General features: G+C 35.3%; 1 protein-coding gene across 1 annotated transcript in view; it reads left to right on the plus strand.

The window, feature by feature from the left end:
- Nucleotides 1–1,132: 1,132 nt before the first annotated feature.
- Nucleotides 1,133–26,455, plus strand: part of LOC150110619 (microtubule nucleation factor SSNA1-like) — a 40,728-nt gene continuing 15,405 nt past the window's right edge. The window contains exons 1-2 of the mRNA XM_090395263.1: nucleotides 1,133–1,305; nucleotides 9,714–9,913. Coding sequence (XP_090251389.1) covers nucleotides 1,254–1,305; nucleotides 9,714–9,913 — 252 coding nt within the window. The 5' untranslated portion in view covers nucleotides 1,133–1,253. The remainder of the gene's footprint in view (nucleotides 1,306–9,713; nucleotides 9,914–26,455) is intronic.

The following is a 26,455-nucleotide window of genomic DNA, read 5'->3' on the forward strand; positions in this document are numbered from 1 at the left end:
AGAAACAAAATTCTACTCTACATGACAGTGATCCGTCCCACAATTATATACGCCTCCCCGGCCTGGAGCCATACCTCCAAGACAAACATCCTCAAGCTACAAAGACTACAGAACAAGTGCCTGCGAATGATCCTGGACACCCCGTGGTTCATCAGGAACGCCGAGATCTACCGGGACATAAATATCCCTTACATCTCTCCACTACTACGCTGTCTTTTTGAAGACATCTACACTTCCAAGCCAACTAATACAACAAGCCGGAAGCTATGACGGTAATGACCACAGGAAACATAAAACACCAAAAGCCACCCTAACACTCAACGACGTGTAACCACTTCTGCCCCTCAGGCGAGCTAAATTAGCTCACAAATCTCTCCCATCACTGCTCCCGAAACAGACAACAGGGAATATAAAAAGCTTCAAGCTTCACCCTCTTCGCCATATGTATTATATTATATTATATTATTATTAGACACCTCCAGGGAATCCAAAGACTGATCGAGGGAGAGTGCCAACAGCATCGAACGATTGGTCCCTTCCAACTACTAACCACGCTCAAACTTACTTAACTGAGCCATTAGTATGTCCTGCGTCCTACATACAAAAGTCAGTTTTCGCATTCTTGATTTTCGTGTGGATAATAATTCCGAGTGTGGAAACTAGGAAAAAACTATTTGAATGGATTATAGTGCCATCTAATGGAAATAGGGCAACCTTCTTTACTAATATGCAAGAAGATGCACAGTTAGGTTAGTGTAATTGAAAAGGCAGAAAAATAAGAAAAACGGGACATTTAACGTTTGCATTTTATCGGGACAATGGAATCAGCTGAGAAAGGGCACAATCTCGTTTGGTCCGAATGCTTGTTACTGTGATTTAGAGCTGTATTTTGCTACATACTGTTTTTTAAATAAATAATGATTTAAAATGTTAATTTTTATTTAAAAATACTAAAAATAGATTGGATTTTTTAAAGCACAGAAGAAAAACGTATATATACGTTTTTGTTTGTGATCATTAATCAAATTTCGAAAGAAATTTGGATAGAAAGTTAAGTAATTCTCATTGACTCTACCCAAACTTGAGGGCGCTGTTTTAAGAAATATTAAATATATCTTGTTAGAGTATTTTTGATATCAAATTTGGCGCTTGTTTTGTATTTGTGTGTAGCGACCTTTGTGTATTTATTTTGAATTTATTTCTGTTGATGATATTACAATGATAAAATATGATTATATGAGGAGAGTTTGAGCATGTCACAGCAGGGAGCGGAGCTTCAAACGTATAATAATGAACTTGTGGTGTGTAAGTAGGACATTCTATTGATGCCTTTTCAAATAGAAGAAGCAAATAGAAAATGGTTTGAAGTATTTGAATTTTGGAGCTTTTAGCTGGTGATACAAGCAATCAGGACTTAACAGATAGCAGCGCAACACAGTGATCAAGACAACGCGCAACAGCAATGCAGATTTAACAGGTAGCAGTGCACCACAAATGGATCTCTTAAGTTTTGATTGTGCTTGTCATCAGTCGAAAGCTTCAAATATTTCGAAACGGTGACACCAGTTTCCATTCGCTTCATGGTTTTTCCTCTCTCTCTCTCTCTCTCTCTCTCTCTCTATATATATATATATATATATATATATATCGCCATTTCCTATTGAAGGTGGCACGTTTAGTATCCTGGCAGGCTACGCATCGATAGAATGGAAACCCTGAGAAAAACGTGCTATTTAAAGTCATTTACCACTAGGGTTACTATTATAAATATTCATTATTAATAGAAAAACTGCAGAACAAAACAAGTCATAATTAATAATATCAAAATAATCAGATGTGTTGAATGTAATTTCATATTTTCTGGGTTGAGAGATTTAAGTAGAAGTGATCTCTGACACACATTTCTTGGAAAGAGGTCAATGGATACAATAGTGTGAGTAACAAACAGCCATGGTGCCCACCCTAATAAGATTTAGGACCTCCTTTTGCTGTGATGACTGCAGTGATTCTATGGGGCATATTTTCCACACTCTTATGATAGCAATCAGTTGGCATTTTGGACCATTTTTATCTGTATAATTGTCCTACCTCAACCTCACCTGATGGTCCAGCTCATCCCACATATGTTCAATAGGGATTGATATCAGGGTTCTTTGCAGGCCAGACAAGTGTGATGTTCATGTTCACAAACCACACAGTTACAGCAGCAGCTTATGACACTGTGCATCTTGCTGAAAGAGACAATGGTCAATTCCATAGAAACACTACAAAGTAGACACTGCATTGTCCAGAATGTTCAGATACTTTTCAATGTTCATGGCACCACAAACAAAGGACTGAGGTCAAACCAAAAAAACAGGACCATATGAACGATCACACTGCCACCTCTGAATTTCATAGTTTGGGTTACACACTCTGATAAGAGACATTCACCAGGCATCCACCACACCCATTGGTAGAGAGTGTAGTGTGGTTCGTCGCTTCATAACACAGCTTTCCAAGCTTCCACGTCCAACTGTACACACTCTTTGTATCACTGAAGATGACTCTGCATTCTTGTTTGGGTAATATGGAGCTTGCGACAATAAAACAAAAAAGACAAATAAAGATTAATAACAGCAGAAATGAAGTTTATGAGAAAAACTGCAAGGTATACCCCATTTGATCACAAAAGAAACGAAGAAATTATGAAAGAATTAAACCAAGAACCAGTAATAGAAAAAATTAAAAAATATAAACATAAATGGATGGAACACATTCAAAGAATGAAAATAGAAAGATTACCAAAACAAGCCTTAAAGTACAAGCCATTAGGAAAAAGAAAACCAGGACGTCCTCTTAAACGATTCAACGATGACTTCTAAGGCAGGAACAGGCCATGCTTGGCCTAAATCCTTGATACGCATGACGATATTGCAGTCCTACCATGGAAACCCATGTTGCAAGCCCTGGTTCTGAATGTTTTTATTCTAGTCGATGCGTGGAACGCTGCATTCAACACATTGGCCCACGAATGGTGGTTTTGAACATATTATCTTTCGTAGCACCCTATGGTCACATTCAGTCACATCCACAAAGGGCAAAGCACAGCATAAGAATGAATTCACGGTCTGTCTTAAACTAATAATTTCCACTAAAAATATACTAAATAATCGAGAATATTTATACAATTTTTACTCAGTTGATGCTTATTCTGTGAAATAAAATCTGTGGTAATATTGATAACATTTCACTTCAAACAAATTACAGTGGTATCTCGCGAATCCGAACTAATAAAATGTGCTCATTCGGATTAGCGAGTTTCTCCCCAAGAGACAATAACTAGTGTTTAAGACAAAAATAATCAGATTCTAATGTACATCAATTTAATTCTGTAAATAAATGAAGTAATTGATAGAAAAAAAGCTACTGTACTGTAATGTAAAACTTGATTCTGATTTAATAAAATTGCATAGTTCAGTACATAACATAACTTAATAAAAAATATCACTTTCTTGTACACAACAAAAAAAGTTTCACAAAATAACACAAAAAAAAAAGTTTTTTTTAAAAATTTCTTTGTAAAAAGTCACTGATTTTCTTTTGCTTCTTGAAAGCTAAACTTTTTTCGAAAGCTTCTTCTCGGAGCTGCATTAGCAATAAAATTTTGTGGAATGGCGTATCATTCTGCTTAGCCCATTCTATACACATATTAAAACTTTAAACTGCCTCTTCATGTTTTACTTTTTTTTCTTCGAGTTCTTTATCGTCATCATAGTCTTCTAATTCATTCTGTAGCGTCATATTTATAATTTCAGCATCTGATTTCATTACAAATTCATTTTCGGTTCTACCTGTAATCCATTCCGTAACATCTGTTTGTGAAATTTCAACATCTGGATTTATATTTTTAACCAAATTATGTACGTTTTGAATTTCCTCTTTTTGTGTATCACTGTAGTTATCTTGGTAAATTCTAGACGGCCACAGTTTTTTCCTTGATGCTCAAATTGCTTCAGGTTCTACGGCTTCCCAAGCAAACGTGAACACACAATAAATCAAAATAGGTCTACACTATAACTGTACAATTGACAGTATGAAAAAAAAAATACTGTACTGTAATAATAATAAAATAAATAATAATAGTTAAAATAATAATTATTAAATAAAAATAATACTGCATAAAATAATATTTTGTGCACTATTAATAAATAAAATTTTTTAATAAAATAAAATTAATAAAACTTTTTTTTTTCTTTCAATCTGCAGTTCGGATTACTGGATTATTCGGACTAAAGAGGTTCGGATTAGTGAGATACCACTGTATAATAAAACTGTTGATGTATTAAGTTAAAAATATTGTTAGATTATTAAGAATTCATAATAATTTGACTGATTTTAAATTTCATTTTTATTGCATTAACTATAATTTGCAATTGTGTAATTTATATAATACAACATAATTCAAGAATAAGAAAATTTATATATATATTTTTTTTATTATTTCCCTTGGTGAAATGGCACCTCTCATCTTCAAGCGCCCTTGTGTGAGGCACAATCTGCACAACTGCATGGCACGGCCCTGGATAAAATGGTTTCACTGATCGAGGTTATTCACCCCAAAATCATTGGAATAAGTGAAACATGGTTGAATGAAGATGATATTCTAAACAGGAATAGAAACGGAAGGATATAGTATTTTTTACGAGGATTTTATGAGGAAAGGACAAGAAGTGAGGGGGGAGTGCTGTTGACGATAGGGGAATTATGTCCACATAAGGTAGACATGAAAGAGGGAAATAATGACAATGGTTATGAGTCAGTGTGGTGTAATGTGGAGGTTGAGAGGAAGACGGTTAGTTGGATGTTGCTATAGCCCCAAGAATGTGGAGGGTGGTGATGAAGAATGTATAAACAACTTGGATTAGTCAACAAAGCAAGGGTAATTATTATGGGTGATTTTAATTATGGCAGTATAGATTGGAATGATGAGATAGCATTTGGAAATAAGGAAAATGAATTCTGGAGTTCTTGAGAGATAACTATCTCAGGCAGCATGTGAAGGAGTGCATACAAGGATCAAGAGTTTTAGATCTGATTATTTCATCAGAGGATATAATTGTGAGAGGGGTTTCACACTTTCCTCCAGTTGGTGAAAGCGATCATGAAGTGATCACCTAGGGTGTGGCTAGCCTTTTATGCAGACTTTTGTGAGGAAAGGATATGTGTGAATTGAATTGTAAGGCTGGTGATTATGACAAGCTTAGGAGACAGCTTGGAGCTATAATATGGGATGAGGAGTTGAGCAGTAAGGAAATATATGCTGAATGGGAACTGACAAAGAAATACATAGCAGCATCAATGTGTGAATGTATTCTGAAGACCAAAAGGCTGAATAAGGTAGGTGTAAAAATGGATGGATGAATGAGGAGTTTAAGGAATTTAATTCATCTTTTACTTCCTTAGGAGGAAGTACAAGATGAATAATGGTAATAATCAGTTATGCGAAATGTACGTGGGCTGTTCAATAAGTAATAAGACTAATTTTACTGTGGCGAAACCACTCATCACAGTATTAATTTCTGTGGAATAAAGAAATGTTGCTGTCTGTATTAACAAAAGAGGTTGATAGACGGCATATATGGGCTGATGCTGATGGGCTGATGTGCCAGAGTGTCACGTGACTAAACGCAAGTGCTCATCAGCGCGACCAGGCTTCGAAATGGAAGCGTCCTTGGAACAGCATTATGTGATTAAATTCTATGTGCGTTTGCAAAAATTGGCATCGGACACTTTTAACATGATATGCAAAGCTTTCCACGATGAAGCAATGTCAAGGGAAAGTGTTTTTCGCTGGCATAAAACTTTTAAGGAAGGAAGGCAAAATGTGGAAGATCTTGAATGTGAGGGAAGACCTTCAATGTCCATCACAGAGACAATGATCAACACAGCAGCGATTATCATCAAGCACGTCAAAAGGAAGCGTCCATTGCTGAAGAATGGCTTCTTGTTGCATCATGATAGTGCAAAGCCACATATTGCTGGTTGTGTGGTGGACGTTTTGCAGAAGAACAACACAGATATCCTACCACACCCTCCATACAGTCCTGATCTTGCACCGTGCAATTTCTGGCTGTTTCCTCAGCTCAAGAAACCACTACGAGGCCGCCATTTCGAAAGCAACAAAGCATGTGTAAAAGCTGCGGAAGCGGTTTTGAAAGAACTCTCAAAAAACGGACTCTCACATGTGTTTAAGAAGTGGACGCAACGTTGGGACAAATGCATCGAGTCTCACGGTAGTTACTTCGAAAAAGACCATGTAAATGATGACGATTAAAGGTAATCTGTTTTCTGTATAAATATAGTCTTATTGCTTATTGAACAGCTTACGTATAAAGAACAACCCAGGAGAGTGACTATTTTAGTAATAAAAACAAAAGTGCAGTATGATCATAAGTTGGCAAATCAGGTGAAGAAAAACTTTAAAGTTTTTTAGATATGTCGCAAGTAGAAGGAAGAACAATCATGGTAAGATGATGTTAATGGATGAAAGTGGTAGAATGGTAACTGCAGAGGACATTGTTGAGGTATTCAGTAATCAATTTATAAGATTGTTTCATCCTGATCAGGTGGAATAATGAGGAACTTAAGTGTAGAGGACACGGAGAGGATGGCTTAATTGTGAGTGAGCAGGAGGTTTTGGAAATAAATAAATTCAAAACTTGATGTCAGTAAGGCGATAGGATTTGATGATATATCACTATACATCTTAAGGGAATGTTCCAGGGAATTGGCAATAGCATTAGCATTGGCATGCCAGTTTAATAAGAGTCTTGCAACAGCACAGGTTCCAAGGGAGTGGAAGGAGGGTAAAATTGTTCCACTGCATAGGCTTTAGCTTCAAATTATAGGCCAATCTGTATATCTGGAGTTGTGGTGTTGGTACTGAAGTGATTGGTGAGAAGTAGAATACAGAAATGGGTTCATAACAGCAGTATTCTCTGTGGTTATCAGCATGGGTTTTTTTAAAGGGAGATCATATTTCACTAACTTACTTATATACTATAACAAGGTGACAAATACCTTGGACAGGGGAGATGCATATACAGTGGTGTACTTGGATTTTGCAAAAGCTTTTGATAGACTGCCACATGACAAGCTGGTAAATAAATTGAAACAGATGGGATTGGATAACAGACTTCAGAGTTGGATCAGTGACTGGCTGTCAGATAGGTATCAGAAAGTTGTATATGGGGGAGGGTGCAGTATCCCGAAAGAGGACGTTCACTTAGTGTACTGCAGGGGTCAGTTTTGGAACCATTGTTGTTTAATTTGTATGTTAATGATATTGGGATAGCCTCTGTAGCTCAGTCAGTATAGATGAAACCCTTTGGTCAGAAAGACCTGTGTTCGATTCCTATCAGTGATGTGAGGAACCTTTATCTTATTCTCATATGGAGGTGGAGTGTTTTTTCTCCCAGTAACTCGGGTTTTTCATCCTCAGGCAAACTGTCCCCATGAACACACACAGCTACAGTCATAAAATATACTATGGCAAGGAAGGCAATGGTTTGAAACCACCTTGCTCATAATCATTTCCCTAGTTTGGTAGCATATAGCTATCCCCACCAGCCATATGACTGAGGGAAAAGGATAGGATATCTGTTTGCAGATGATGCAAAATTGGGTAGAGCAACTGAAAGTCAAGCAGATGTTATGGCCTTACAAGAGGACTTGAATGGACTAATAAGTGGAACTATCAGTTCAGTGTTGCAAAGTGTAAGGTTTTGAGATTTGATAAGCAACAATGGGATGCAGAGTATACACTTGATGAGGAAACTTTAAAGGAAGCAGAGGAGATGAGAAATCTAGGAGTGATAGTGGACAAGGACCTGAAATTCAGGGTTCACATTGCATGAGTTATGAGGACATCACATTGGATAATGGCAATGACATGGAAAACCCTGATGTGCAGAAATAGAAATTATGATACTATTATATAAGGTCTTGATCAGGCCTCATATGAATTATTGTGCACAGATTTGATCACCGGGTTTTCATGGGGACGAGGATATGTTGGAAAGGGTCCAGAGACAATTCAGAAAGGTGGTTTTCAGTGGTTTTTGGAATGTGGAATATGAGGACAGATTGAGAGAATGTAAGTTGCAAAGCCTTGTGAATAGGAGGAAGAGGGGGGATATGATTAAGACATATAAGCTAGTTAAGGGTTGCAGATGACATGGAAGAGATTTTTCATAAAATGGAAGGGGAGGGTAGAATAAGAGGCCATTGCTGGAAACTATATAAGGAGGATGTGAGCAGAGGAGCGAGGAGAAGGTTCTTTGCATGTAGAGTGGTTGGTAAGTGGAATGCAGTGCCTGATTGTGTTGTGAATGTAGATACATTGAATCTGTTTAAAGCATGGTTAGATGAGCATTGCATGTAATAGTGTGTACCTCCCATCTCATGATGAGTCTCTGATTCCATGGAGGTCAGATAATAATAATTTTTCTGATTTCATATTATAAGTTTAGTATACTTCTGTATATGAATAGTAATGCTAGTGATAAGAAATATTTAAAGTATTCAGCTTTTCATGATGAATATTATTAGATTCATATTATTCACAAGAATAAAGAATAATACTTTATTGTTGCAAATATTTTGGCCAGAAATTAATCGGCCATTATCAGTGCAGCAGTATAATCACAAGGTGAAGCTACAGAGCTACACCATGTGCTGGAATGCAATCATGTGGTGGTTATAAAATCAAGTGAGATTACAATTAAAGCCAAAACTTTTAAGGGATGTGGGAGTCTCATCCTCATAAATGGCAATGGCTTACAATAGTGTGCTTCACTCTCAACTTTTTTTTTTTTAATATAATGCTCTCATTCAATCATTTTATTTAACTAAATTATTAATTTTTGTATTTCAGATCATTTTAATTTTGATCTTATTTGATTTTGTAACTACTGTATGGTGGCATTCCAGCACCTGTCGTAACTCTGTAAATAGGATTAATGTTCTAGCTTCACTTTGTTATGCTGATGCTTATGATGGCCTGTTAATAATAAAAAAATTATTCTTTATTCTTGTGAATACATGTATCTAATAATCCTTACTATGTCATAAGTGTCATTAAGTTGTTTTCATGATGAAATTTGCAACCAGGATGCTTGTGACACAAAAGTACTTTTTAGGAATTGTGGAATAACTGCTTTTCTGAAATTTGGATAGCATCTGATTATACTTATCCAAATTCTTTAGGTATGAATTACAATATTTAAATCAAATCAAATTTCAAATAACCTTTGCATATACTGTTACCCACCATATAATATTTGTGTTGAATTTCTTTAATTACAAGTACAGTGGGACTTATAACAGTTGCACTGTAGTTGCAACTGTTATATGGACTCTAACTGCTTTACAGAGGGTAGTATATTTATTAGCTTACACCAAAAGATCAATTTATCTCTTGTAGAGTACCTCAGATTGTAATTGAACATTAATTGAACAGACTTATTTGATGCAGACAGTCATACCACAAAAGTTAACGATCAGCATTCATTAATTTTTAGAAATTTTTTTTTTAAAATTTCAAATGCTCAATGTTAACTCTCTATCATTAAAGCTGAAAGTTGGGAATGCCATATTTTTATACACATTCTAAGATGGTCACTATGTATTTCTGAATGTTTTAACTTTTTGTCATGTACTTTTATTCTTAGGTATTGAAGACTTATGTGCAAAAAGAAGTGAACTTAATGAACAAATTTTACACAATGAACAAGAAAAGGCAAAATTAGAGAAACAAATGGAAAATTTACAAAAGCAGTTGGATCATTTGAATAATATTCTTCAACAGAAGATATTAGCTCGAGATGAATATGACAAACTAATAACTGAGGCACAAGGTGCTTATACAAAGGTATGACTCCACCCTGGAATTTTTTTATTATTTAACCATATAGTATATTAGTTATATTAAAAACCATATAGTAAATAGTTCATAAAAAAGATGTCAAGGTAGCAAATTTTAGACCAATCAATATATCAGAAGTGGTGTTGGTTAAGATATTAAAGTTTAAGAGAAGAATACAGGAATGAATGGATAGGAATATGATGTTCTGGGTTAGAAAATATGGCTTTGTGAAGGATGGTCTCATGTTAGTAATTTATCTACACTATAATGACAGTTGAATTTGATAAAAGAAACAGTTACACCCTACTACACATAAATCTGTTACATATCATCTCCATTGAATAAATGAAGAGTATATGAAATTGAAGCTATTAACTTGAATAAGGATTGCTAAAAGGCATCAGTGGAATCAAGAAGGTAAGTGATCAGTGCTATGTTGTAAGGCATTGAGCTTGAATCTCTGCTGTTTAATTTATAAGTTAATTATATTTGAGATTAGTTGAAAGGTAATATTTTTACTTTGCTGATGCTAAGTTAGAGAGGGAAATAGTAAGTCATAATAGTAACTGGTGTTTATGGCAAAGTGTAAAGTTATGCAGATTGTGCTTAAAAGAATGAAGTCTCTGTGTTGTATTAACAGAATGGATTGTATTTCAAGAAACTGAAGTCAGGGATTTGAACATGAAGGCCAATAAATGAAGTTCAAAGGATATGCTGCAAAAATATGTTCAAAGAAAGTTTGGTTGTTGAAAAGTAGCTGTAAGAAAGTTACTATTCCTCTCTATCTCTAGGCATTGATATGACTAAATCTGGACCACTGTGTGCAGATTTGGTCACTTGGGTTTTTAGAGAATAAAGAAGTGGATCCAGAGTGGTGGAGATGATCCAGAAGTGAGTGACTAAGGTGGTGATAAGTCTGTGAAATGTCCCTTAAGCAGGATAAATTGAAGATTTTTAGGTTACAAAAACAAAATTGCAGAAAAAAACTTCAATACAGGATGAAGGGATTCCTCAAATAGTTGAGAAATCATGAGAATGTAACAAAGATCTGTATTTTAGTTTTATACAGATATGGAAAAGGCAAGATGCCAAAAGAAACTGTTCAAAACATTACAGTTATATGGTGAAAATGAGACATTATATCAAGCAATACAGTCTTTATTTGAGTTGTAAGTTAGAATTAGAGGCATAGGAAGATGAATTGATGTTAAAATCAGGCACATTTTATCTCCACTATTATTCATCACTTATATGGCATTATGGAGGGTTAGATAGAAGAATAAGACAAGGAGATACAATGCCACCAATAATATTCAATGCTTGTCTACAATAGATATTTAAAAATCTAAATTGCAAAAAAAAAGTATTAGAATAAATGGTCAATATCTAAGCAATTTAAGATTTGCAAATGGCATTTTACTATTTTCTAAAACACCTGAAGAGCTAAAAGAAATTATTATAGAATTAAGTAGAGAAAGCAACAAGTTTGGTCTCAACATAAATATCGATCAAACTGAAATGTACAATAAAAATATAAACTACAACCAAAAGATAGAAATAAATGACAGAGAAATAGGAAATGTAACTAAATTCAAATATCTAGGTCAAATAATTAACATGGATAGAAATTGGGAACATGAAATAAAACAGAAAAAAAATAAACCAAAAATGGAGATAATTTGGAAAATACAATAAAATTTTTAAAGAAAACATACCTAATCTGTCTAATAAGAAGAGCATATGAACAGTGCATCATGCCAGCTATGACATATATGGAGCAGAAACTTGGAACATCATAAGAAGACTGGAAAATAAATTAGGAGCCATGGAGAAACATGGAAAGATCAATGTTAGGTATGAAAAGAATAGATAAAGTAAAAAACAAAGATATCAGAAAAAAAAAAACAGGGTTTAATTATGTCTTTTAATTAAAAAAAATGGAGATGGGCAGGACACATTGCAAGACAGCGAGACAACCACTGGACAAAAGTTTGTACAGAATGGCAAGTACGAGAAGGTTCAAGAAGACCTGGCAGACAATCACCAAGGTGGAGAGATGAACTACATCATTCAATGGGAAATGATTTGAGCTTCTGGGCCAGAGACAGAGAAATGTAGAAAAACATGGAAGAGATTAGCGTCCAGAAGCGGACGGATAAGTATTGATGATATTATATGGGTATCTCCGTAGAGTTGGAAAACTCATTGCAGGAGATCCATTATTCACAATATTAAACTCATTCACTGGCAAAGCACTTACAATCACCTCTGAAAACTCATTCCACCCATTCACCACTGCAAGCAAAAAATTTAATTCTGACACCCTTGCTAATTACTCTTACACAATTTCTATGGGATGACCCCCTCATTCTCAAAAACGGTCTTCAGTGCCAATCATATAAAACCCCTTTAATAACTTATATGCTTCTATCATGTCTCCTTTTTTTGCCTATCAAATTTTTGAAGTATATACAACTTTAATCTGTACAGGGAGCATTCCATAGATCTGCCACAATCTTTTTCACTTGTTTCCAGATTCTCTTCACCACATTTTCATCCCCATGGAATTCAGGTCTCCATGCAGTAATCCCCTTGCTATTGCCTTATAAAAGAGAACAGTAACCTCTCTGTTCTTGTTGTTGGTGTGTGTTCTTCAATAACCACATAGCCTGATATGCTGTTTTAGCCCTCTTTGCAATATTCACTCTAAACCTCAACTACTTGTCATCCCCAAGTCCCTGTCCTTATTAATTTCCTGCAATTCATTTCCATTAATATAGTTCACAGCTTTTGGTCTCTTCTTCCCAAATTGCATCACCTTGCACTTGGTCAGGTTAATTTGGCAGCCATTTACCTTTCCCTTTGGGGTGCTTAAGGGTCAAAGCTGTATAACTGAGAGGAGACCTCCACATAGCCTTTAAAGGAATGAGGAGAACCGACCAGGGCTTCTGACCTAATGTCCAATCCTCACTTTCTCATGGTGCACCCTGTTGGGTATCTACCTGGATACTGAACGAACGAGTATGGGCTGGCAATTTGGGATTTAGCCGACCAAATTGTATTCTTATTGAATTGAACCAGAATACAAAATGATGGTACATAACAGAATTTCGTGTCGGCTTGGGGCATCACCCGGTTAAACAAGTCCCCCGTTGTTTTCGCCAGTGAACCAGGGTGAACAGCGAAAAGTCAGCTACTGGAACAAATCTGAAAGCACACTCCAACTCAACATCACCAGAGTTAAAGATCGGTAGTATCAGCATAAGAAGCCTGAATGGCAAAGAAATGGAGCTAGCTGAAGAATTAGATAAGTACCAGATTGACATAACAGGGGTGACTGAAACAAAAAAGACAAAAACTGGCGAGATCTTTCTGAGCAATAAATACAAAATGTTATATTCAGGAAATGACAATCAAGGAAAAGAAGGAGTAGCCATAGTATTCAATACAAAATATCAGGCTAATCTTCTTGAATGGCAGGCAGTGTCAAGTAGAGTGATTTGGGCAAATATCAGAATGGGGAACTGGACAATGAGACTTATTTGTGCCCATGGTCCCACAGAAGGTTCTACTAAGATAGAAGTGGAGGAATTTTTTGTTGCTTTAGAAAAAGCAATTGAGACAATGAAAAAGGAAAGTTGGTCTTTGTTGGGGATCTAAATAGCAGAGTAGGAAATAATTGTCAGACATACAAAAATATTTTGGGAAAATTTGGAGAAAAGAGCAAAGGTAATAATAATGGCAAATTCTTGTTGGATTTCTGCCTAAGACATGGACTGGTTATTACTAACACCATGTTCCAAACATAAAAATGTGCACAAATTCACATGGAGAGAAGAGGCAAGGAATAAGAAAAGTCTCATTGACTATGTTATTGTTGATAGTGGTGTTTTCTCCCTGGTGCAGGACACCAGAGTGTAGAGAGGATTTGAAATTGAAAGCGATCACTATTTAGTCTTCAGCAGGATAAAATTGAATTTCATATTGAAAAGAATAACATGTAATAAAGTTTTAAAGCAAATAAAAGTTGAGCAGCTTTTAGATGTGATCTGTAGACTAAAATACACAAAGATTATTGAAGAAAAAATGAAAGAGTTTAAGAACTGACACCAAACCTCAGAGATTCAGTGGCACTTGAAGAAAACCCTGATTGATTCAGCCAGAGAGGCATGTGGTGAGGTTGTCTGCAAGGATAGAAAAATCAGAACTCCATGGTGGACACAGGAAGTTAAAGAGGCAGTGAAGGAAAAGAAGAAAGCATATCAAAAGTTCCTGGCAAATAAGTCAGCTTTTGCTCTTAGTGAATACAGAGACAAATGTAAGAAAGCAAAACACTGTCTAAAACTAGCTAAACAAAAGTCATGGGAGGACTTTGGCAAGAACATAGAAAATAAATATCAAGAAAGTGGTAAGATATTCTGGAGGTTGTAGAAGAAACTTAGAAATGGAGGAAAGAGTGCTGTAAAAGGAGTTAGAGGTGATAAAGGTGACATGAAAACAGGAGAAAAAGATATCCTTGAAGTATGGAGTAATTACTTTGAAAAAGTGCTAAAAGAAACAAGCAGTGATGATAGCACAGTGGTAAAAAAAAAAAACACTAACCATGCATGCAGTCAGGAATACTTATCTATACTTGAAGTAGAAAAGGCCATCAAAGGCTTGAAATGTGGAAAGGCAGCAGGAGTAAATGATTATTCGACCAGAAATGCTGAAGCATGGTGATATAAAAGTCTTACAGTGGCTGCACTGCATAGTTCAGAAAGCCTGGACAGAGGGATGAATTCCAGATAATCGGAATAGAGCTCTAATAGTACCCATATATAAAAAGGGAAATAAAACTGAATGTGGGAATTACAGAGGTATTTCTATACTGAGTGTTCCTGGCAAGATCTATGCAAGTATACTTGAGAAACGGTTGAGAAGAATTGTGGAAGAAAAGCTTGGTGAAGAACAAGCTGGATTCAGACCAAATAGAGGCTGTCAGAATCAGATCTTCACTTTACGACATATAGTTGAGAAAGCAGGGGAATATAACAAAGATCTGTATTTAAATTTTGTCGATGTGGAAAAGGCATATAACAAGGTGCCAAGAGAGAAGCTATTCAATACACTACATTTGTATGGTGTCAATGGGGCATTATATCAAGCAATACTTAGTCTTTATTTGAGTTGCAAGTCAGCAGTTAGAGTTGAAGGAAGTACTGGAAGATGGCTTAATGTTAAATCTGGTGTGAGACAAGGATGTACATTATCCCCTCTGTTATTCATTATCTATATGGATCACATTATGTAGGAAAGTGGTATTAAACATGATATCAGAATTTGAAATGTTAATGTCAGCTCTTTGCTTTATGCGGACGATGTTATACTTCTAAATAAATCCACTACAAGTTTGTAAGATTCCCTGACTAAATTGAATAACTGTTGTAATAGATATGGTATGAAGGTCAGCATTATAAAGACAAAGACAATGAAAATAGGTAGAATTGTTGAAAATATCAACTGTGTTGTGAACGTGGAACCTGTGGAAGAAGTAAAACATTTCAGTTACTTAGGCACAATTTTTATTGAAGATTGTATAAATATGGAAATAGACAACAGATCAATAAAGCTGGTATGGTAGGAAGTAAATTGAATAAATTCATATGGAATAAGAGAGAAATTAGTCAAAAACACTAAATTAGCTGTATACAAGACAGTTTTCAAACTAGTTTTAACTTATGGAGGATCTGAGAGCTGGGTCAGAAGTAAAACACATGACCAAAGACTAGAGACCACAGATATAAGAATCCTGAGAAAGATTAGAGGCATGCACAGATGGCATTATCATGTTAAAAATGAGGATATTAGGAAACAACTTAACATTGGCATCATCCAGGAATGCATTAGCAGAGCTAATCTCAGGAGGTATGGTCACTTAAACAGAATCGGCGAAGAAAGATTAGCAAAACAAGTGTTCTCTGCCAGGTTGGCAGGAAAACGACTCAGAGGGGGACCTAGATATAGGTGGATTGATACGGTACAAAGCGCCTTAGATGATAGAAATATAAGATCTGATAATGTTGGAGTCTTGACAAGTAACAGACTGATTTGGAGGAAAATTGTAGATAGGAAGTTAGTAATGATGTAAATTTTTCATGTAGTACTATCATATCCTGTACACCCCTTGAGGGTACATGTCAGGAATTTGATGATGATGATGATTACCTTTCCCATACTGTCAGCCTGTTTGAGTAATCTGCAGGATCACTACATCATTTTCATTGACTATATCTCTTCCCAGTTTTGTATGATCAGAAAATATTTTATTATTATTATTATTTTGTGACACCTCCAAGAAGGCCAAAGACTCATTGAGGGAGGGCACCTATTCTACAACATGTCTCCATCACTTAATCCACCCGTTACACTGAGCTGCCACTGCCATCATCTACACCAATACCATCTACTGACCACCATCACTAGTATTTTTTCTCTCTGAATTGCATGCATTCTGATTGCTGATTTGTCTGTTTGCAGGATGAAAAACACGAGTTTCCAGGAGGAAAGAACCCTGCTACTTCTCTATGAGATCAGCTAACTCACCTTCAGTTGGGAAAAAACAAAACAAACAAACAAAAAAAAAAAAAAAAAATGTAAAGATTCCTCTTGTCATGACGAGAACTGAACTTAAGCCTTTTCCAAATGAAGGGCGCCATGTGCTGTCATTCTTCTAATTGTGCCACCGAGGCACTAATTACTTCTACGCAATTTCCAGGGGATAACCCCCTTATCTCCCTTCCTGCCATATACTGAAAAATGGTCTTCAGTGTTGGTCATATAAAACCATATAAAAATAAAAACATATTTCCCCACATATCATTTCTTACATTATTGATGTACAAATTAAACAGAAGACCAAGTACTGAGCTCTGTGGTATTGTACATCACTAGTCACCTGCCTTCTTCTGGACTCAACTCTTCTATAAACCACTCTTTGATATCTGTCCATCAGTCACCCTCTAATCCAAATCATCAGGTTCATATCCATCCCCCCATTTGCTCCAATTTATGCAAAAGAGTTCTGTGGGGAATTGTGTCAGATGTTTTTACAAAATCTAGTAGTGTCATTGGGTAGCCAGTTCCTTTATTCAACTCCACTGTCAATGACATGCTGATCACCTATTCTTTATACTCCCTCCACAACTTTTTCTGCAACTCCTACTTAATGATTCTGTTCATCCATCTAACTCTAACCTGATTTATTCTCCTAAATCTGGATACACATCTAGCATTGTCTTCATCCACCCTTTGACCACCTCTCATGTACCACCACTATCTCTCCTCTCCAAATTCTTATGGCACTGATGAGAACTGACTCCTCAACTTGTTATAATCACCTACTTTGTAATTCCACATATATCCTTTCTTAATAGAAAATCTGCATGTCTTGCAGTCTCTCAGGTTAAGACTATGTGATCATTTTCTCCAAAGCAGAGATAGTGTGTCTAGATTAGTTGTTGTTAAGTTCTCTGATGCTATGACCAGATCCAGTATGCTTGAACCATGTGTCCCTTCAGTTTCCTTCCCTCCCTGTGATCATTCCTTCATCCAGTATCTGTCTCCATAGTTGAAATTCCAATAATTACATGACCTGCACTCATCATGCTAATTTGCCAATACATGCTATCTACATTCTCCCTTTTACAACCCTGGATTATAGCAGCATCAAATTATAGTTTCATCCTGTTGGCTTCTGATCACACCAGATAGCCTCAAATGAACTTTCCTTTGCATCTCAGTACTGCTACTTTTTTGGCTATAATTTTCTGATATCATTAGCAATCCTCTCCTATCTTGTTTCCCCCCATCTTCTTGGAAGATACCATATCCTTTGCATTTCTGTTGCTATGATTATATTATCCTCAGTGAACCAAGTGTCACTAATGCTTATAACTTTTGCCCAAGTTCCCAATGTCTATCCTTTTTTAAATGTGAAGCAGAAATGTTGCCAGAAACTGATCAAGTTGCTGATGCAATAGAAGAAATTGTCAACCTTGCCAGGCAATTAGATTTAGAAGTCGACAGTGAAGATGTCAGTGAGCCGTTAGACTCACATAACAAGGAGCTTACAATTGACGAGCTCATAGAGATGTGTGAGCAAAGTGCTACTGAAGAGACTGAAACCTCAGATCCAGTTCTACCAGAAAAGCACATGACAATTGCAAAATTAACAGAAGGTCTCAGCTTAATTAAGAAAGGTTTACAGAATTTTGGAGGAAATAGATTCTAACAAGGAACGAATTGTAGCCACAAGGCAAGGAATAAAAAAAATCATTGGCTTGCTATGAAGAAATTTTGTGTGACAAGAAAAAGACATTATGCCGTCAGATGAATCTATTAGATTAGGGATGCACAGACTGCGGCCCTCCGTTTATTTGCTGGCAGCCCACCTCACCGTGTATTATTTTAACTTTAACAAGTTACACGATAGGTAATTTTTAAAAATGATACATGCACAAAGCAAAGTAGCTGTGATGTCATGATTACCTGTCTACTTACGATAATCGGTTAGCAATAATGTTAACAAGTTTTATAATTCATCTGTTTGTCATATGAGTATTTTGTTTTCGTAGGTGCGGTTGCTACAGTTAATTATCACCCCTAGGAAACGGTAAAAAATAAATTCTACAATGGATAAAGCAGGGCCAAGTAGGAAATGCAAACTACTGGATGAAAAACGTCAGTTTCAGGATAGCTGGACTGAAAAATATGGTTTTGTGCAGTTGTTTAATAATATCGTGTGCTTGATTTGCAAAAGTGCTGTAGCCATACCAAAAGAATACAATATAAGGAGACACTATGAAAGTCTGCATTCTACATATTCAAATCTATCTAAAGAACTATGTAAACAAAAGATTTCATTTTTGAAACGAGAATTGACAGGTCAGCAAGTGTTGTTTACAAAACCTATTGAAGATTCAGAAATCACAACAGAAATAAGTTTTGAAATATATCGCCTTATAGCAAAAAGGTGCCGACCATTTACAGACAGAGATTTCATTAAAGGTTGCCTTGAGATAGCTGCTAAAAAAATTTGTCCTGAATCTGCCAAAAATGTTGAGAAAATTCAGTTAAATAGGATGACTGTGCAAAGAAGAATTACTGCAATGGCAGAAAATGTAAAGCACCAATTAACATCTTATTCAAAGAAATTTGCCTATTTTTCATTAGCTATTGATGAATCAACTGACATTACTTCCACAGCCCAGTTGTTAATATTTGCACGTGGAATAACGCAAGAGTTTGATGTAAGCGAGGAGCTGATTGGAATGAGTTCGTTGTCAGATCAAACGAAAGGTAATGATATGTTCACTGGGCTTTTGGAATAGTGTTCCAAAATTAATTTAGATCTGACAAAATTATCAGGTATCACGAATGACGGAGTTCCTTCCATGATAGGAGCTAATTCTGGATTAGTAACATTATTGAAACAGCATTTGGGACGGCACGACGATGAGTTGATACAATTCCACTGTATAATCCACCAGGAGAGCTTGTGTCCTAAGAAACTTGGATTTGAACATGTCATGAAAGTTGTAGTTTCAACGATTAATTTTATAAAATCCCATGGCCTTAATCACCGACAATTTAAAAAGTTTCTTGAAGACATTGAAAGTGAATATGGTGACTTAATTTTTTACACAGAAGTGAGGTGGCTAAGTTGTGGACAAACATTGGAGTGGTTCCTAAATTTAATTGATGAAATTAAAATCTTCATGACTGAAAAATACAAAAACGTCCCTGACATAAAAAATCTGGATTGGTTATGTGACTTAGCCTTTCTGGTTGATAGTGTATTTAAATACGCGGCTTCAGGACAAAGATTAATTGGTTACTCAACTTTATGGCCACATTTTGTCTTTTCAGTGCAAGTTAAATCTGTTTCAAATTCAACTGAAGTCAGGGAATTACATCCATTTTCCTAATTATAAGAAAGTTTCTGAAAAGTTCATTGTCAACTTCAAAACTATGTATGTTGAAAAGATTGATAAATTGATATCAGTCTTCAGTATCAGTTTTCTGATTTTAAAAAAGTGAAACCGTTGCTAGATTTATTTAGCAGTTGATACAATTTATTTAGCAATTGATACAGTTCCACTGTATAATCCACCAGGAGAGCTTGTGCCCTAAGAAACTTGGATTTGAACATGTCATGAAAGTTGTGGTTTCAACGTTTAATTTTCAATGAAAGTTTTGCCATTTTGCCCGAAAATGCACCCAAATCAGCACAGCTTGAACTCATCGACATTCAAAACGATGAGAGCCTGTGAAATAAATTTAATGAAGGCAATTTATTAAACTTCTATCGTTGTGTCGATAAAAACAATTATAAATGGTTGCTAGATCATCATCATCATCATCATCAAATTCCTGCCATGTACCCTCAAGGGGTGTTCAGGATATGATAGTACTACATGAAAAAATTACATCATTACTAACTTCCTATCTACAATTTTCCTCCAAATCAGTCTGTTACTTGTCAAGACTCCAACATTATCAGGTCTTATATTTCTATCGTCTAAGCCACTTTGTACCGTATCAATCCACCTATATCTTGGTCTTCCTCTGGGTCGTTTTCCTGCCAACCTGGCAGAGAACACTTGTTTTGCTAATCTTTTCTCTCCCATTCTATTTAAGTGACTGTACCACCTGAGATTAGCTCTGCTTACGCATTCCTGGATGCTGACGATGTCAAGGTCTTTCCTAATATCCTCGTTTTTAATATGATATTGCCATTGATGCCATCTGTTCAGGCCTCGAATCTTTCTCAGGACTCTCATATCTGCGGTCTCTAGTCTTTGGTCAAGTGTTTTACTTCTGACCCAGCTGTCAGATCCATAAGTTAAAACTGGTTTGAACACTAGTGTTCCGACTAATTTCTCTCTTATTCCATATGAATTTATTCAATTGACTTCCCACCATACCATCTTTGCTGATTCTGTTGTCTATTTCTATATTGAATTTACCATCTTCACTAAAAATTGTGCCTAAGTAGCTGAAATGTTTTACTTGTTCCACAGATTCTCCATTCACAACACAGTTGACATTTTCAATGATTCTGCCTATTTTTATTGTCTTTGTCTTTTTATTGCTGTCCTTCATACCATATCTATTAACAGTTATTCAATTTAGTCAGAGAATCTTGCAGACTTGTAGCGGATTTATTTAGAAGTATAACATCATCTGCATAAAGCAAAGAGCTGACATTAACATCTCCAATTTTGATATCATATTTAATACCACTTTCCTTCATAATGTGATCCATATAGATAATGAATAACACAGGGGATAATATACATCCTTGTCTCACACCAGATTTAACATTAAACCATCTTCCTGTACTTCCTTCAATTCTAACTGCTGACTTACAACTCAAATAAAGACTAAGTATTACTTAATATATAATGCCCCATTGACACCATATAACTGCACCGTATTGAATAGCTTCTCTCTTGGCACCTTGTCATATGCCTTTTCCAAATTGACAAAACTTAAATACAGATCTTTGTTATATTCCCATGCTTTCTCAACTATTTGTTGTAAAGTGAAGATCTGATCCTGACAGCCTGTATTTGGCCTGAATCCAGCTTGTTCTTCACCCAGCTTTTATTCCACAATTCTTCTCAACCGTTTCTCAAGTATACTTGCATAGATCTTGCCAGTAACATTCAGTAGGGAAATATCTCTGTAATTCTCACATTCAGTTTTATTTCCCTTTTTATATATGGGTACTATGAGAGCTCTACTCCAATCATCGGGAATTCGTCCCTCTGTCCAGGCTTTCTGAACTATGCAGTGCAGCCACTGTAAGACTCTTATACCACCATACTTCAGCATTTCTTGTCGAATATCATCTACTCCTGCTGCCTTTCCACATTTCAAGCCTTTGATGGCTTTTTCTACTTCAAGTATGGATATGTATTCCTGACTGCATGCCTGGTCAGTGTTTTTTATCACTGTGCTGTCATCACTGCTTGTTTCATTTAGCAGTTTTTCAAAGTAATTACTCCATACTTCAAGGATATCTTTTTCTCCTGTTTTCATTTCACCTTTATCATCTCTAATTCCTTTTACAGCACTCTTTCCTCCATTCCTAAGCTTCTTCAACAACCTCCAGAATATTTTGCCACCTTCTTGATATTTATTTTCTATATTCTTGCCAAAGTCGTCCCATGACTTTTGTTTAGCTAGTTTTACACACTGTTTAGCTTTCTTACATTTGTCTCTGTATTCTGTAAGAGTAAAAGCTGACTTATTTGCCAGGAACTTTTGATATGCTTTCTTCTTTTCCTTCACTGCCTCTTTAACTTCCTGTGTCCACCAGGGAGTTCTGATTTTTTTATCCTTGCACACAACCTCACCACATGCCTCTCTGGCAGAATCAATCAATGTTTCCTTCAGAGTTTGCCACTGCATCTCCAAGGTTTGATTCCTGTTCTCAAACTCTTTCATTTTCTTTTCAATAATATTTCTGCATTTTAGTCTACAGTTCACATCTGAGAGCTGCTCAACTTTTATTCGCTTTAAAACTTTCTTACATGTTATTCTTTTCAATATGAAATTCAATTTTATCCTGCTCAAGACTAAATAGTGATCACTTCCAATTTCAAATCCTCTGTACACTCTGGTGTCCTGCACCAGGGAGAAAACATCACTATCAACAATAACATAGTCAATGAGGCTTTTCTTATTCCTAGCCTCTTCTCTCCATGTGAATTTGTGCACATTTTTATGTTGGAACATGGTGTTAGTAATAACCAGTCCATGTCCTGAGCAGAAATCCAACAGATATTTGCCATTATTATTAGCTTTGCTCTTTTCTCCAAATTTTCCCAAAATATTTTTGTATGTCTCACAATCATTTCCTACTCTACTATTTAGATCCCCAACAAGGACCAACTTTTCCTTTTTCATTGTGTCAGTTGCTTTTTCTAAAGCCCCAAAAAATTCCTCCACTTCTACCTTAGTAGAACCTTCTGTGGGACCATATGCACAAATAAGTCTCATTGTCCAGTTCCCCATTCTCATATTTGCCCACATTACTCTACTTGAGACTGACTGCCATTCAAGAAGATTAGCCTTGTATTTTGTGTTGAATACTATGGCTACTCCTTCTTTTCCTTGATTGTCATTGCCTGAATATAACATTTTGTATTTTTTGCTCAGAAAGATCTCACCAGTTTTAGTCTTTTTTGTTTCAGTCACCCCTATTATGTCGATCTAGTACTTATCTAATTCCTCAGCTAGCTCAATTTCTTTGCCATTTAGGCTTTCTACGTTGATAGTACCGATCTTTAACTCTGGTATTGTTGAGTTGGGGTTTGTTTTCAGATTTGTTCCAGTAGCTGACTTTTCGCTGTTCACCCTGGTTCCCTGGCGAAAACAACTTGGGCCTTGTTTAACTGGGCGTCGCCCCAGCCGACATGAAATTTTGTCATGTTGTACCATCATTTTTTATTTTGCTTTAACCAATAAGAATACAATTTCGTCGGCTAAATCCCAAATTGCCAGCCCATCCTCGTTCGTTCAATATCCAAGTAGATACCCAACAGGGTGCACCAAGAGAAGGTGAGGATTGGACATTACTTCAGAAGCCTTGGTCAGTTCTCTGAATTCCTTTAAAGGCTATGTGGAGGTCTCCTCTCAGTTATACAGCTTTGACCCTTAACCATCCCCTGGTTGCTAGATAATGCATTAAAATGTGCAAGCCTCTTTCGCTCAGCATATATTTGTGAACAAACTTTTTCAGTCATGAATATTAACAAATCGAAAAATAGGAACTGCTTGACTGATGAAAATATAGAATCAATTTTGCGGTTGGCTACTACAAAACTCGAACCAAATATCAAAACAGTTGTCAAATCAATGCAATGTCACGCATCAAATTAAATTCACTTACTTTTTATTACCTTTTTTGTAACAATTATGATAGGTATAAATAAAATAAACAATATATGATAGATAACTTTCAAGTTTTTTTTTGGTGGCCCTCCTATAAGTAACAGTGGAACTATGCAGCCTTCGGCCTTAACAAGTTTGTGCATCCCTGTATTAGATTTTATGAAACCATCGACATCAAAATAACTTTCTTTTTTTTATGTACAGATAAACGACAATTATGATTATATTTCTTAAAAAATATAGGTGTTTTTGTAAACCTTTGGCCCCAATTAATATTTTGTATGTTTGTATATATAAATTACATGCAAAATTATATCCCGAGTTATGCGAATTTGACTCACGTGCTTTTTGTTGGTCCCACCTACTGCGTAACTTCAGGGTTTTACTGTAATTTTGGCGAAAATCATTGAAATTAAATTTCTTTCTTTTTTGTGATTAACATGTGTAAAATTTTGAGATCATTGAGTTTTAAATTGAGCATAGTCAGAATAAAAAAAATTAAGACTTGGCTAGTTTGTTTATTCCTACCCGAAAAGCCACATCTTGTTCTTGGTGTTGATAATACTATCAAACAAATGCTATTACTTAATCCTATATACATGATTATCTGAAAGAGTGAATTCTACAATCTTTCTTTTAAAAACTTATTTTCTGGAAAATACCTACTTCCTTGTATTGGAATAGACTAATTCAGGAACAGGCTGGAAAAAAGAAAAAGGCCTGGATAAAGTTCCTTTATTCATTCATAATAATGTTTTATGGTATAAACAACACCAAGAGAAAGAAAAATAATTTATTAAACTCGCTAATATTTTGCTGGTTTTCTAACCAGCATCACCAGAGCACAATTATAACTGTGATAGGCATATAGCGCCTATCACAGTTATAATTGTTCTACATGTTCTATATGTGTTCCTTTAGTTGGCGAGAATCAAAGCTGATATATAAACTTGTACAGTTATAGTAAAACTTCCATAATGCAAGAAAAAATAAAAATTAATAAGACAATCATAGATTTGATTCTCACTGACTACAGGAACTACTGGAAGTCATGAAACAAATAGCTATATAGCTGTGACTCCCAGTAGTTCCTGCTGTTCTAAATACTCAGTACAGCAAGCTTTCTATTTTTTTTTGCTTGGAAGATAAAAGCAGCTTTTCTTATGGATAGGCCATTTTACTGTAACATTGTCCTGTTACTAATTTCTAAAATATTTCTACCTATTTTTAGTAGCAGATGAATTTCATCACCCAGTTGTAGACCACTACTTTGCTTATTAGAGCAATGAAGTTGTGGAAAATGAATGAAAATATTATCTTTTTGTGTATTATATATATATATGTAGAAAGTTTTTTAACTTGGGTGTACAGTATTATGTATTCAAGATACCAAGTAATTTGCACTACTTGCAAAAGTTGCCTCAGTCCTGCACTACATGCAGGTGCAAACTTGACATACTTGTCTGTTTGCTTACTTGGGAAATAGGATTAAAAACCAAGTTTATATAAATTACTTGGTATCTTGAATATATATATATATATATATATATATATATATAAAATTTCATGTTTCCCATATCTAAAAGATTGGGTTAGTACTATGAGTATTATTTGGTTTCTTTCCAATATATTTACTTTAAGGGTACTAGTTTCCCCAAAAAACTTAAAGAAAATCTCATATTTCATTCACTTATCTTTAGTCTCAATTAAGCAAGTGAAGAGAATTGTAATACAAAAGAAAAAATCTTTAACATAAAAAAAAAATTATTTACATAAACTTAATTTAAAAAGATTTCACAAAAGCTAAATTTTCTCTCTTATACTCAGACAAATTTAATCTCAGGAATAATCTAACAAAAACAACCAAAAAGGCAGATTTCTTTGCTAATTCCATTTAGGAATTAACAACTTTGGCTTTTTACTACCTTTCAGTAAAGTGAGTTTCAAAATGAGGCATCTCACGAACTCAAAGCTAACAGTTCTTCTCAAATTATTCTCCTTCCCTAAATTGGAAGAAAGAAATATACCTGTCCTACAGATTTATATATATGATGAGATGTATAAACATCTTATCAGAAGAATTGCCCTGCTTCAGAAAATTATCCCCGAGGAAACAACACTTTAGCATAAACTGACAGTTCTCTAAAATTTTCTCATACTGATGAAATCGGTTCCATTCCTTTTTTTTTTTTTTTTCTGTCAGAATACAAGTTTCATTCTTGTTTCTAGTATTGAAGAAAGCATTGCTTTCTGCCTTGTAACAAAAGTCAAATGACAGAATTAACAACTTTGGCATTTTACTACATTTCAATAAAGTGAGTTTCAAAATGAGTCATCTCACTGACTCAAAGCTAACATTTCTTTTCAAATTATTCTCCTTCCCTAAGTTGGAAGAAATTCTGTTTTCAATTTCATCTGTTGACAAGAAAAAATGCAGGGTTAAATAAAACAAGCAGTAGACCAAAACTATTACAGGAATTTACTCTTTTTAGACTATGCTACTGTTTATCCTTAAAAAAAAAAAAAATATATATATATATATATATATATGTAGAAAGTATTTTACCTTGGGTATAATAAATGTTAAAGATACTAAGCTATTTT

Source organism: Typopeltis vanoorti, chromosome 1 (genome assembly GCF_054136105.1).
Source record: "Typopeltis vanoorti isolate ZY-2024b chromosome 1, IOZ_Tvanoo_1.0, whole genome shotgun sequence".
Classification (NCBI taxonomy): domain Eukaryota; kingdom Metazoa; phylum Arthropoda; class Arachnida; order Uropygi; family Thelyphonidae; genus Typopeltis; species Typopeltis vanoorti.